The sequence below is a fragment of the Plecotus auritus genome (assembly GCF_963455305.1).
Source record: "Plecotus auritus genome assembly, chromosome: 9".
Classification (NCBI taxonomy): domain Eukaryota; kingdom Metazoa; phylum Chordata; class Mammalia; order Chiroptera; family Vespertilionidae; genus Plecotus; species Plecotus auritus.
In genome coordinates this window covers 97,700,123-97,713,286 of record NC_137783.1, presented here as the reverse complement: position 1 = coordinate 97,713,286, position 13,164 = coordinate 97,700,123, and the positions used below count along the sequence as shown (strand labels likewise).

Sequence of the window (13,164 nt, the reverse complement as noted above, 5' to 3'; positions counted from 1 at the left end):
AATTATATTTGGGAGGGAAAAATATCATGTTTTGATGACACAATAAGACTTGAGATTGTTTCATGTTTAGTTGCGATATTGAATTAATTGAAAGGTAGGTTGAAATAACACCACATATTCACCACGTATTATGGCAAAATACTTGAGATCATGATCTGATATTAGGAAATATATTTGTAGTTTAAAAACAAACTGCATATATTTATCATGTTCATGATTTATTTCTAAATAAAACTAGACATCTTTATGTTTAAACCAATATTGAGTTGAAAAACAGTCAAAAGCAACTCAGTGCTTAATAATTGTGTTTAACAGTCTGAATGAGCATCATGAACCCACACTTCATTCTTACCAGCTGCTCATCCCCTCACAATCCTTCTCAGTGTCCATGACTTGCCAATACTCAAATTAAGTTGGTGTGTTTTTTTTTTACAAAGTGAGTGAGATTCATTGTGCCCTCGACTTTCTCCACCTCCCAACCTGAGAGAATTGTGCAACTTTCCACAAGACTGCCTCCCTGCTCCTCCCCATTCTTGCCCAGGTGTTGGTCATACTGGGTTTGACACAAGCCAGTGAGGTCCTGTGAAGCCTCTGATGGGCCCACCCCATCTCCTCTCCAGCCTCCTCCACCTGCATCTCTCGCACTAGTTGTTTTCTGTGAAAATGGCAGTAAACAGGTTCAGGTTTGAACTGGCTGGGGAAGAAATGGGTCAGGATTTGTGTGGACAAGAAGGAGGAATGAGAACTGCTGGAGAACTGAGAATGAATATTGTTTCTCTCAAAAAACAACTATATATATAATATAGACTTACTAGAAACAACAACAAAAGCTTTCCGAAGAACCAACAAATGGCGGAAGTGGAGCAGAAGAAGCAGCGGACCTTCCGCAAGGTCACCTACCTTGGTGAGAACCTTGACAGGTGGGCGACCAGTCCCAGGGGCAGAGCAGCTGATGAAGCCCTGAGGAGCCCAGTGTTGGCTCCAAACGCTGGCCTGCGAGGGAAGCGCGCTCCCTGCGGAAGCGCCTGCGCAAGGCCAAGAAGGAGGCGGGCCCATGGAGAAGACGCAGGTGGTGAAGGTGCCCCTGTGGGACGTGATCATATCGCGGGAGTTGGTGGGCTTCCACAATGGCAAGGCCTTCAACCAGGTGGAAATCGTGACCCTGGCAAGGGGACCACCCGCTCCTCCCACCCACAACCTAGTAGCTGGCTCTTCCAATAAAGGCAAGGACTTCTCTCAAAAAAAAAAAAAAAAAAAAATCTCTAGAAGGGTCTTGGGCAACATGTATTGAAATATTTGATCTTCAGTTACTCATAATAGCTAAAGATGTGGAAACAACTAAATGTTCATCAGTGGATGAATGAATAAATAAAATGTGGTGTATAAGTATAAATATAATGGCTTGTTAGTTAGCCTTAAAAGAAAAGAAAATCAGGTCATAGATAACAAATTGGATATTGATTATTTACCATAATTAAATTTACCTGTAAAATATTTAGGCCTATGCTTTTTAGTTATTTTGAATTTCCTTTTATCTTATTCAGTTATTACTGGTATGCACTTTTTATTTGTTTTTGTTTCAATTGATAATTTATATTTTCCTAGAATTATATTTGTTTAATCTATATTTTCAAAATTACTTAGTATAAAAATTTACCTAGTGTTTTTTACATATCCTCTATACATGTAGCTATGCTCCTTTATTATTACTAATGTTAATTGTGGTTTTTCTCTTTTTTGATTATGTTTAATGAGACTCAGTGAATGTCAATGTCTTGGTATTTTCAAATTAAAAGACAGGTTTTAATGATCACTTTTAATTCTGGTTAACTATTTGTTTTCTTGTATTAATTTTGACTTAATATTAATTTGTATTTTCTGTTTTTATTATTTTCTAATATGTTCATTTGAAAATTTATTTTCAATCTATTTTTAAATATATGCATTTAGAGTAAAATATTTTCTTTGGACTACTCTTTGGCTGTTATGAAGATTTAAATATGCAAAGTATTTACTAATGTTCATTTTAAGTAGGTTGTGATTTTGTTTTATTTTGTAATCCTCACCTGAGGATATGATTTTATTGATTTTAGAGAGAGAAGAAGGGAGGGAATGGGAGAGAGAGAGAGAGAGAGAGAGAGAAATAGAGAGAGAGAAACATCTATGTGAGAGAGAAACTTCAATTGGTTGCCTCCTATATCCTGAGCTGGGATTGAACCCAAAACCCAGGTATATGCACTGACTGGGAATCAAACCCAAAATCTTTTGGTGTAGGGGAAAATGTTCCAAGCAACTGAGCCACACCAGCCAGGGCTAAGTAGGTTTGTGATTTTAGAGAAGTTTTCCTCTTCATCTCAAAAGAACACTTAAAGAAATATCCCAAATGAACAGATTGCTTTTGGAGATATATATAAATATATATGTATATGTATATGTATATGTATATATATATAATTTAAAATTTTATGTATTTTAAGTCAGTGAATGGAACCTTCACTGACTTCAACAATTTTCATTTTTGAAATTAAAATTTCCTTTTTCATCAAATCCAAGGCTAATGTTTTTTAATTTCATGGATGATCAAAAGAATGTCTGTTATCTGTTTAATAGGAATAAAACTTTAAATATATTTGATTATTCTTGGTGTTTACCTTATTGAGTCCTCTAAATTTTATTTTATTTTACTTCTGTTCTTGGCATACAATTCACTGACTATTCAGCATCTACTAATGAATGCTAGTATCTCACACACTGATTTATCTGAGGCTGTTGAAGTTAAGGGAACCATCCAACATGTATGATGGGAAAAAAAAAGAAAGGAATGATAACCCTTAGTTGACCCTTGAGAGTCAAGCATATGTGCTGGTAGAGTTCTGAGAAGTCAGGATATAGGGAGAATGAATAATAAAGCTAAGCAAGACTTCCCATGGTTCAGTGAGATGGATCTGAAAGTAATGTTATAACTGTACCAATTCATATTTTCTGCCCTAAAAGCCTTTGGAGATCATTATGGAAATAGCAATTAATTTTTGTGACTAAAAGAAAAAGTATGTATAAATTTTATGTCACAGCATTTCCAAAATGTGTTTCATAAAACGACTCTGAGAAAACTAATCATTAAAAATAAAAAGATTTTGAGTTAATGCATATTTGCCTATTTAAAGACTGTCAATTTCTGAGATGAAGACAGACATTTAACTTAGAGTTATTTTGTTTTCCAAACTTTTAAAACTCTAAAAACTTTTATTTTATAAAATACCTATTACTATTTAGCAGTTCAGAACAGTCAATTTACTATATTATGTAATTTTCACAAACATATCATTTATATAATTTATTATATCAAATGTATCCTGTTATAGAAATGTAGTTATGAAAAGTTTCACTTTATGTCAATGAGTAAAAATATGAGCTACATATAAATAAGCTAAATGTGTCTGATACATGTAATACATAATTAGCCTGTTTATATAAATATACATATAGGTCACATATGTCAAAAAGATTTATATGCCCTGACAAAAATATATGCCTTTGGAGTAAAAGCTAATTAAAAAAATTATTCTTGCTAAGCTTAAGCAATGTTTTCCTGTAAATAGTTTTGGTTTAGAATTCTAAGAATGTACAGAAAAGCTGATTCTACAAGTTTTCTTCATAGCATTTAACTATTAAAATAATTTTTAAAAATAATGGACAGGGTTCACTGTAACGGATTCCAAATTTTGAAATACTTTGACAAAAATCTGTAAATACTATGCTTTTGTTTAAGGAGATAATTTCATTAATACAGTTCTATCCACTTACCTACCTATCTAGCTAGTTACCCTAAAAAAAAGTAAATGTTTTAAAATGGTTTATATTTAAGACTTGTCATTCATGCACAGTGTAACTAAAAAACTGGCCAGTATTAAGCATAGATTACTAAAAAAGAAAAGCATTCTTTCTGTGGTGTTTTAGGTTAGTTTATAGTCATTCTAGATGAATAGTTTCAAGGTTGCATATGAGTTCAAATGTCATTAGACTTACCCCCCCCCCCCCCAAAAGATGTATGCTTTAAGTTGGACAGGAATTTATTATAGCTCCGCAAGAAATATTGGACACAACATATCTAAGCTGTCTACTGAATATTAACTGCATATATTGCCACTAGTAATAGATACTATCTACTGAGCATTTATCATGTACCAGGAATGATGTAAATGAAAGAAATCTCACAGATTATTGTAACTCTCTTCACATTTAAAGAAAGAGGAATTGGCCCTGGCCAGTGTGCTCAGTGGTTGGAGCAGTGCTCACACACTAAAGTGTTGTGGGTTTGATTCCAGGTCAGTAGTACATACCTGGGTTGCATGTTCACTCCCTGGCCCCAGTTGGGGTGCCTGCAGGAGGCAACCGGTTGATGTGGCTCTCTCACATCCATGTTTCTCTCTCTCTTCCTCTCCCTCCCACTCTCTTAAAAAGCAATGGAAAAAATATCCTCAGGTGAGGATTAACAAAACAAAACAAAACAAAACAAGAAAAAGATAAAGGAAGAGGAATTGAGTTATAGAGAAGTCATTTATCCAAGGTCATATGGGACAGGGCAATAGATCCTGACTACTTTCAATTCAACGTAATTTCTATTGCAATAGCTGATTTTGACTTGTTTCCATGATTCTATGGCATCTCACTGGACTCTTTTGATCTTTATAACAGAATTTTCTCTACGTGGTCCAGATATCAGTTATCTCACCTCAACCTCAAGCTTAAATATCTATACTAATAAAAGGGTAATATGCTAATTAGACCGGGAAACCTCCAGACGTCCTTCTGGACAAAGCCATGGTGGCGGGCTGAGGCAGAGGCGGTTAGGGGCAATCAGTCCAGGAGGGGAGGGCAGTTGGGGGTGATCAGACTGGCAGGGGGGCAGTTGGGGCAAGCAGGCTACCGGGGCGGGGGGGAAGTTGGAGGCGAGCAGGTTGGCAGGGGGTGCAGTTGGGGGTGATCAGGCTGGCAGGGGGGGGGCAGTTGGGGGTAATCAGGCTGGCAGGCAGAGTGGTTAGGGGCAATCAGGCAGGTGAGTGGTTAGAAGCCAGCGGTCCCGGATTGTGAAAGGGATGTCTGACTGCTGGTTAGGCCTGATCCCACAGGGCCTAAAACCGGCAGTTGGACATCCTCTGAGGAGTCCCAGATTGGAGATGGTGCAGGCTGGGCTGAGGGACACCGGCCCGCCCCACCCCGTGCACGAATTTCATGCACCAGGCCACTAGTATATCTACCTAATAAAAGAGTAACATGCTAATTGACTGTACCTTTGTGACACCCACCAGCCAATCAGGAGTGAGTATGCAAATTAACCCAACAAAGATGGCGGGTTAATTTGCATACGTAGGTGCCAAGTGGCTGGGGATGGGGCAGGCAGCTTGTGTCATCACCATGGTGAAGATGCAGGTGTTTCGCACCATCCCCAGCCGCTTGGGGCCTCTGGGCAGCGTGGGAAGGCAGAAAGGCTACTCCGGCCAGAGCGAAGGCAGTGCCGGCAGCCAGGGGAATGAAGGCCCATTCTTGCATGAATCTTTATATATTTGATATCAGAAAGAAAGGGAGAGGGAGAGAAACATCAATGATGAGGGAGAATCACTGATTGGCTGCCTCCTGCACACCCCCTACTGGGGATCGAGCCCACAACCTAGTCATGTGCTCTTGACCAGAATCAACCCGGACCTTTCAGTCCAAAGACCGATGCTCTATCCACTGAGTCAAACTAGCCAGGGCTCAACCTCAAGTTTATATAAACATATGACCATTTGTATTACTTAGAATAGAAGCCACTAAACCAAGAAAGTCTGACAAAGCACAAAAAAAATATTTTCTTTTTAAGATCAAACATATTTTGTATCAACTTCCATATATACTATAAGAATAATAAGTTAATAAACATTGCAATATAGGGAAACAGAGAGAAGCTATATTTTAAAATCTACATTGTCTTTCTCATCCACGCATTAAATATCTAGTCTACCTTTTGCTTTTAGAATTTAGCTTATTTGTATTCAGGGAATATAAATTTGCTTAAGAATCCATCAAAGTAAAAAGTGATTTGACAAGTAAATTTTTCCTAGGAAATTATGTAGATACTAGAGACCTGATGCATGAAATTCATGCAAGAGTAGGCCTTCCTTCCCCTGGCTGCTGGCACCGGATTCCCTCTGGCACCCGGGACCCAGGCTTCCTTTCAGCCGCCAGTAGGCACCATGGACCTGGGCTTCCCTTGCAGCCCCAGCTTCATCCAGAAGGTTGTCCAGAAGGATGTCTGGAAGGATATCCAGTCTAATTAGCATATTATGCTTTTATTATTATAGATGCCCTTACATGCACACAGAAACACACACACAGAAAAACATGTATAGATGGACTCAAAAGTGAAATATCTATATGGATGTGTGTATATTTGTATACACACAAAAAAATCTATATTATTTTCTGATGTTACCTCTAGCAACACAGATCATTGTGGAATTAAATAATTAGTACTTACATTTCCATACACAAACATTTTTTTGTTTTAATCTACTGTCCCCAGGCTACTTTGTAAACCCCATAATTCAACTGTGTGAATCATTTAGAATTTAAGATTTAGATTATGGCTCTTTGGGTCTTAGAAAACACTATTAAGACAACATTCTAAACATTTAAGGGGAAGAATCTTAAAGTCATATAATAGTTTCTTTTTTAATATTTTTCAAAAAGTAACTGACTTCACAAACACCAACTATAACATGATTTAGACAACTGAGAAACAGGCAAGTGTATTTTAAAATGCTAAAATAAAACACATTTGTACAAGTACAAAGTGAAACAATGCTGATAAAAATGTTAAATTTTATGAAAAAAATCATTTGCAATTCACATCAAAATAATTTAACATTCTCTATTGTTTTAATAGTACAAGTTGCAACAACAGAAAAAGAACAGATACACGCACACAATTTTTTTTTTAAAACCAAAATCAGTTATAAGTGCAGAAAAATGTAAGTACAAGCACTTGTAGCCCACACAAATCTTTTAGGATTGGCACCATCTCCCTAAAACATCTATATTCTATATAGATTTCTAATTACAACACCACCAGCAGCTGCCATTGAAATCTAGAAATACACACAATATACATAGTATATTTGTTCACATTGGGAAGATCAGTGAAATTCAGCCAACTATTTTATACATGCCTCATTCTTCAACAGATAGTAGAGAATCTCCCAGGCCTCAGACCCTCTTTAAAGTGAATTCTAATTTATCTTTATGCTTTTCACTGATCTGTATTTTTTCACAGTATAAAATTGTAAATGGTTACTATAGAGATTCTGACAGCTTGAGGGTTATTAATAAGCTGTGGCTAAATGTGAACTCAGATAATACCTTTGAAGTCTCCAAAACATGTACATTTTGCTAGGAGACTAACATAGAAAATGTTTGTTTGTAGTTAATTCCTGGTTTGGAAGTCACAGAACTGTAGCAGAGCCATTATACAATTCATTTACAGTCAGAAACAGCTCCTAGTCTTCCTGATCACTTGCTGGTAACAGCAGTAGCTTGGGAAAGAATGTTACTATCAAGGCTTAGCAACACTTGGGAGTTTGCTATTTTTCCAGTCAAATTTTATCTGGTTCTCCTTTCCATACTCCCTTTCTTTCTGTTCCCCCCTAATCTAGACAGATGGTTCTTCCCAATCCAGATGTGCTTTTCTCAGGCTGCCCCCACTTCTCTCCCCAAATCAAAGAATGGGTAGACTGCTTAGATATCCACATCGCTTGATCAAACCAGGTCTTCTTTTTTTTCCATCCTGGAACCAAACTGTCCTGTAGGGTCACTTTTCTGAACTTTAGCATTTTGCTGTACTTTCCCCTTTCTTTTAGTCCCAACTGAATTATCACTGGGCACCAGGAACAGATTGTTTTCAAGGAAATTCAATGAAGATAGGTACCCAAATTAATTGTGAAGTTCACATCCTAGCCCTAGAAGGAATATTCATTTTTCTTTGTATTGTAGATTTATTACTTGGAACCTGGTATGAGAATTGGCAAAGAGACAGAGTTAGCATCATTCCAAAATAAAAAATCTCAAGAATGCACTACTACTAATAATATGTATTATACAATGTATAGAATGAAGTGGCACAGGGTATAGAAATACAGAGAACAATACATCTTGTCCCCTAATTGGATAAATTATTTTTCTTAGAGTTGATTGTAATTTCATGTGGAATTATTACATGGTAATTTATTTGCATTAAATTTTAATTCCTAATAAATTAATGTACTTTTAAAAGAAATATGTTACTAAAAAGTTAGAAATGATTTGATCATGGAGAAAGTTTAAAAAATGGCATTCTGTTGGTCAATACAGTGAAACTTATTGTACTTGAGAATAAAATGGAACTCAACATAGGGTTTTATGAAAGACATTTTAAAACTTAGATAGTAAAGCATATTTAAAATGTTTCAATGTCTAAGAAATCAAGACAGTAATCCTCAGGTGAATGCCACCCTTTAGATGAGGATCCAGGGATAATAATACTTCAAGATATTTACATTTGTTTTTCGAGTAGAGGCAGACATTTACTTTCAATGACACCTTAAAATTTAGCTAGGTTCACTCTCTTTCAAGGGTCTCATTGTCATATTTGGAATCAGGGAGCTCTGATGATGCTATTTCAAATCTGCCATAGGAGGTTTGAAGTTTTAAATTTATATTTGAGTAAATTAATGCTAGCTTTTAATATTTTATATAGAAAGATTTGATTTAAAATTTAACACTAAAACAGGTACCAGGAAAGGGAAATCCAGAAGTACATTTATTATAGCTTTTAAAAGTGGAGAACGATAAATTATGGTCAATAGATATATTTCTATTTCTGAGTTCTTTTTTTAAGTAGATGTGAAATAAAAAAAAATACATACAAAATAAGGATATTGAGCAAAAGAAAAAAAAAGGTTTTACCTATTTTTCTCTCTGCCAAAAATATACTCTGCCTCACAGAAAAACTTTTTCATAAGGCTACCTTTAGTATAAGGCTGGGTCAACTGAACTTGAAATTTATAGGACATCTCCTCCTTTTATTACTATCCTTATTTAAAAATCAAAAACATTTGGCACCTGAGGATAGCTGTAATGGGAGGAAGAAAGAGATGACAGTGGATGCAGGTCTTGAACTGTGAGTTCTATCTATATGAGCCTATCAGAGCATGTGTATTTCTATTATAACTTTAAATCTCTTTTCTGCAGTATTTAAAAAGTGACAGTATGAAATGCACAAAATGATATTAATAATTACTTTAAAAAGGAAAATAGTCATAATTGCTTTGCCTCTTTTTGGAATGGCTAAGAAAGACTGTGTGGTTTGTTTTCATTAAGGTTCCTCTGTTTTAGTATTCTGTATTGCTTTGAAAAAAAATCTACATTTGTCATAGTTCATAGCTGCCCTGTTTGCAGCAGCCAAGAAAAGTTAAAATCACTGCTCACTGGCATGGCTAAATCTCTGCTAAGCCGACTTGATACAGTTTAACATTTCCAGTGTATTAAGACGGTGTTAATTTTTTGAACAACAGTGCCTCCAATAGTGACAACGTCTTCATTGGGTCTTTGGACCTTTCTTCCAGTGGTGGGACTTGAAAAGAACAGAGGAGCTTTTTTCCTGCAGCAGGTTCTCAAAAGAAAGGAATGAAGAAGCCCAAATGCATATGCTAATAGTTTAGCTGGCAATACTAACGGAACAGCATATAAGGAGGAGAGGCCACAGTTCATGAAAGAGATAGCCAAGCTGGAGCTTAAGAATGATTATTATAAAGAGCATTTCCAGCTACACAACGCACCCCAGTAAGGGAATTACAAAACAGTATTCCAGAAAATATTTTTTGCTACTCCAGTATTGATTGGCAACATGGTGAAATAGTCAAGAAATCTTCCACTGGTTTTCTTGGTCAATGGAGGTGAATTGAAATAACTAGATGGAATCTCGGATGCAGGCTTTTGGAAGAGGATTTCACAAACAAATTGGAGAGGAAAGGAAGTCTCTGATTAAAAGCCCTACATATATCAGCGTACCACTCATTATCCAGTTGTGTGTTATGCTTCAGACACACTCACTAAGCCTCAGTAAATACCAGGCTCAAGGAACTGCTTTTCAAAGTCTTTAAAAGAAAGGGGGGGGGGGGGGGCGGGGGGAAGGACACAAAGAAAAGAGAAACAAACAAACAAAACAAAACAAGAGATGGGTTGACGTTTTGGTCCCAGATTTTCAGTTTGTTAGAAAATGTACATTCATGTTTGGTGAATCAAAGACTCTTCCGGGAAAAGAACTAAAGTAAACAAACAGAACTTTGTACAGTTGCTTATCAGCTATGCTTTTCCCCCTCCATTATGCTGTTTCACACTCATTGCTTCCCTAGAGCAAAGCACTTGGTATGTAACTGTTTTAGCAGACTCCTGCCAGCCCTCAAAAATAGCAGTGTTTCTTAAAAGCCCGTGTTTTCTAAGGCCACTAGAAGAAAATCTGCCAAAAGATGTGTCGTTGGTGTCTTCGTCGGTTGATGTTAAATAGCACTATTAATCTCACGTCTCCAGGGCGGCTTTTACTCCACATCTTCCACCTCTGATCTTAAACCAGGCGACTGCACGTGTCACCGTGTGAGCACGTGAACCCGGGCGGCCTGGCTCCGTGGGGAACCCAGCGTGGTTTCCAATGACTTTCACAACGATGAGGAGCTCTGAGTGTAATCTCTGATGATCAGTGTGTCATATTTGGGAGACGATGGAATACACAGGGCAGATTCGGACACTGGCGAGTTGGGGCTTGTACTCCCCGAGTCCACCGAGTCTCTGAAGGGGGACGGCGGGGTGAGGGCCACCAACTCCTCCAGGTCCGGCTTGCCCGCTGCAGCCTCGGGCCCAGGCGCCGGGGTCTCCAGGGCAGCGCCCCCCGCCGGCGGGGCCGCCGCTGCCGCCGCTGCCGCCGCCACCGGCTGCACCCCGGCCGTGACCTCGATGGTGGGCAGAGGCTGGATTTCGGCGAAGGTGGTCACCGTCGTGGGCAGCTGGATCTCTTTGGGGATCAGGTAGGAGGAGCAGAGCGGGGCGCCTGCGCCGGGCCCGGGAGCGGCCGTGGACAGCATCATGGAGTTGAGCTCGCTGATGTTGGCGGTGAAGCGGGTCACCACGCTGCTGATCTGCTCCATGAGCGAGCCCTGCGAGGCGCTGCTGCGCGCCGCGGGCTCCGAGGGCAGCGACGGCGCTTCGTCGTCGGGGCGGCCGGCCGAGCCTGCGTGCTGGCTCAGCGTGCTGATGGGCGAGGGCGAGCGCGGGCGCGCGGGCGCGGGCAGCTGCTCCTCGGCCTCCACCACGTCGTACAGCGCCTTGGGGCCGGCGTCGGGGGGCTCGGGGCCGCCGGGGCCCGCAGCTGTGCAGCTGGCGCCGCCCGTGGCCCCCGCGCTGGTGCCCGCGCTGCCGCCCCCGCCGCCCGCCCCCAGGCCGCGGCTCTCCGTGCTCTTGGGGAAGGGCTTGATGACCGCCGTCTGGTTGGGATTCTCCTTCTTGTTGATGTGGATCGACAGCCGCTGCCACAGGTGCTGCCCCCGGCCGCTTCTCTCGTTCTGGGCCCACGTGACAGACTTTCCATTGGAGCTGCGGAGAGAAGGGAGAGGAGAGGTGACTCAGCGAGGTCCCCATCGGCTTCCCCAATGGTGGGTGGTTAAGGGGCTTGGATTGGGAAGGACCCTTCTTGTTCCTTCAGGAAATAAGGCATCAACAGGACACCATGGAAAGAGATCTTGGAAGTGGCATTTGCTTGCTTGTTTTGTTTTGCGTTAAAGTCAGCTCCCTTGTGGCTGGCCTTCAGTTTATCATTTCCACGAAAGTGGTCAAAGGGGATATTAGTAAGGGTGAAGCGGTATTTATGGGGATTCTGCAGTAGTTCTGAGCCCACCCGGGAGTGCACCAGCTGGTTATACTGCAAACTTGGAGGCCAGGGCTGGCAGTATTGTGGCTCTGCGCAGGAGACCCCGGCGCAGGCCAAGGGCTTCCTAGACTTAGCGGCCTCTGAAAGAGAAGAACTAGGACCTCCACTCACCAACCCAGTCATGGAGAGAAGGAGGAAGAGTCAAGAGTTACCAGGAAGTAGACAGTTCCAGTTCAGGTTTTATTCTGCCAGCCATTGGTTGGTGTATTTACTTAGGGATTTCTATATGAATTCCTGACTTTGAAAATGGTTTTACTTAGTCTGTCTTATCTTCTGGAAAGTAAAAATTCATATGAATTTCTAATTAATTAGAACTTTTTAACTTCATAGAAAATTTCCTCACCAATTTATTTTTAGGCTTAAAAATTGAAATAATTGTATGAGAGAGCATGTAATATGTTGCCTTTGGCACCTAGCATATTGCTTTCAAATTAGGGGCTTAAGTATTATCTGACTAATGTGCTTTCTTAGGGTCTTTTTCCCTCTTTCTTTTCCCAGGCAGTTCTTTTTGGTTCCACTCTGGGATCTGAAAGCTGCTCTGATGAAATAGTATGGGTGCTTCCGTGCCTGACCGCAGAAAATGACACAATGGCCTCTGAAGCTATGTGTGGCCAGAGGATGTGTCTTGACCTTCAGGGATGGTATATGAAGAGATCCTGGTGTGATTTCTCATCGTGAAGGAACTTGAGATCTCTTTATCTGGGGGTCTGTTAGGTCCAGACAACCCAATTCTAGGTGCTGTAACCAAGAGATAGCCTTGGGCAGTCTGTAGATAAAAGGCTCTGGCCACCAAATTTTATCATCTCAGCAAGTGGTTATTAAACTCGACTGTGCATAAGACTCATCTAGGACATTTGTCAAATATCCTAGGCAGGATCCCAAGAGATTCTGATTGTACTGGGTTCCAAAGACCTATGCGTTTTACAAGTCCTCTTGCTCTCCAAAGTGGTAGGGTCAGGAAAATTTTGCAAACTGAGCAGGTGTTTTGCAAACTGAGAAACTCTATCAGGAAGCTCTCCATTCTCTCTGGGTTGCCATTGCTCCCTTGGTCTCCTGGAGGCCAAGCTAGAGGGCTGGCCTGCCTTTGCCAGGCAGGGGACTGAATTGTGTTTGGAACCCACCTGTCTTGCGGCTACCCAACTACAACGGCCATATTCACTCTACCTGAGACA

General features: G+C 40.2%; 1 protein-coding gene across 5 annotated transcripts in view; it reads right to left on the bottom strand.

The window, feature by feature from the left end:
- Window positions 1–6,692: 6,692 nt before the first annotated feature.
- The window catches only part of GRM5 (glutamate metabotropic receptor 5), a 485,303-nt gene continuing 478,831 nt past the window's right edge, over window positions 6,693–13,164 (bottom strand). For all 5 annotated transcript variants that reach the window (XM_080640487.1, XM_080640490.1, XM_080640489.1 and 2 more), the window contains one exon: window positions 6,693–11,658. In XM_080640487.1, the coding sequence (XP_080496613.1) occupies window positions 10,728–11,658 (931 nt within the window). In that variant the 3' untranslated portion in view covers window positions 6,693–10,727. The remainder of the gene's footprint in view (window positions 11,659–13,164) is intronic.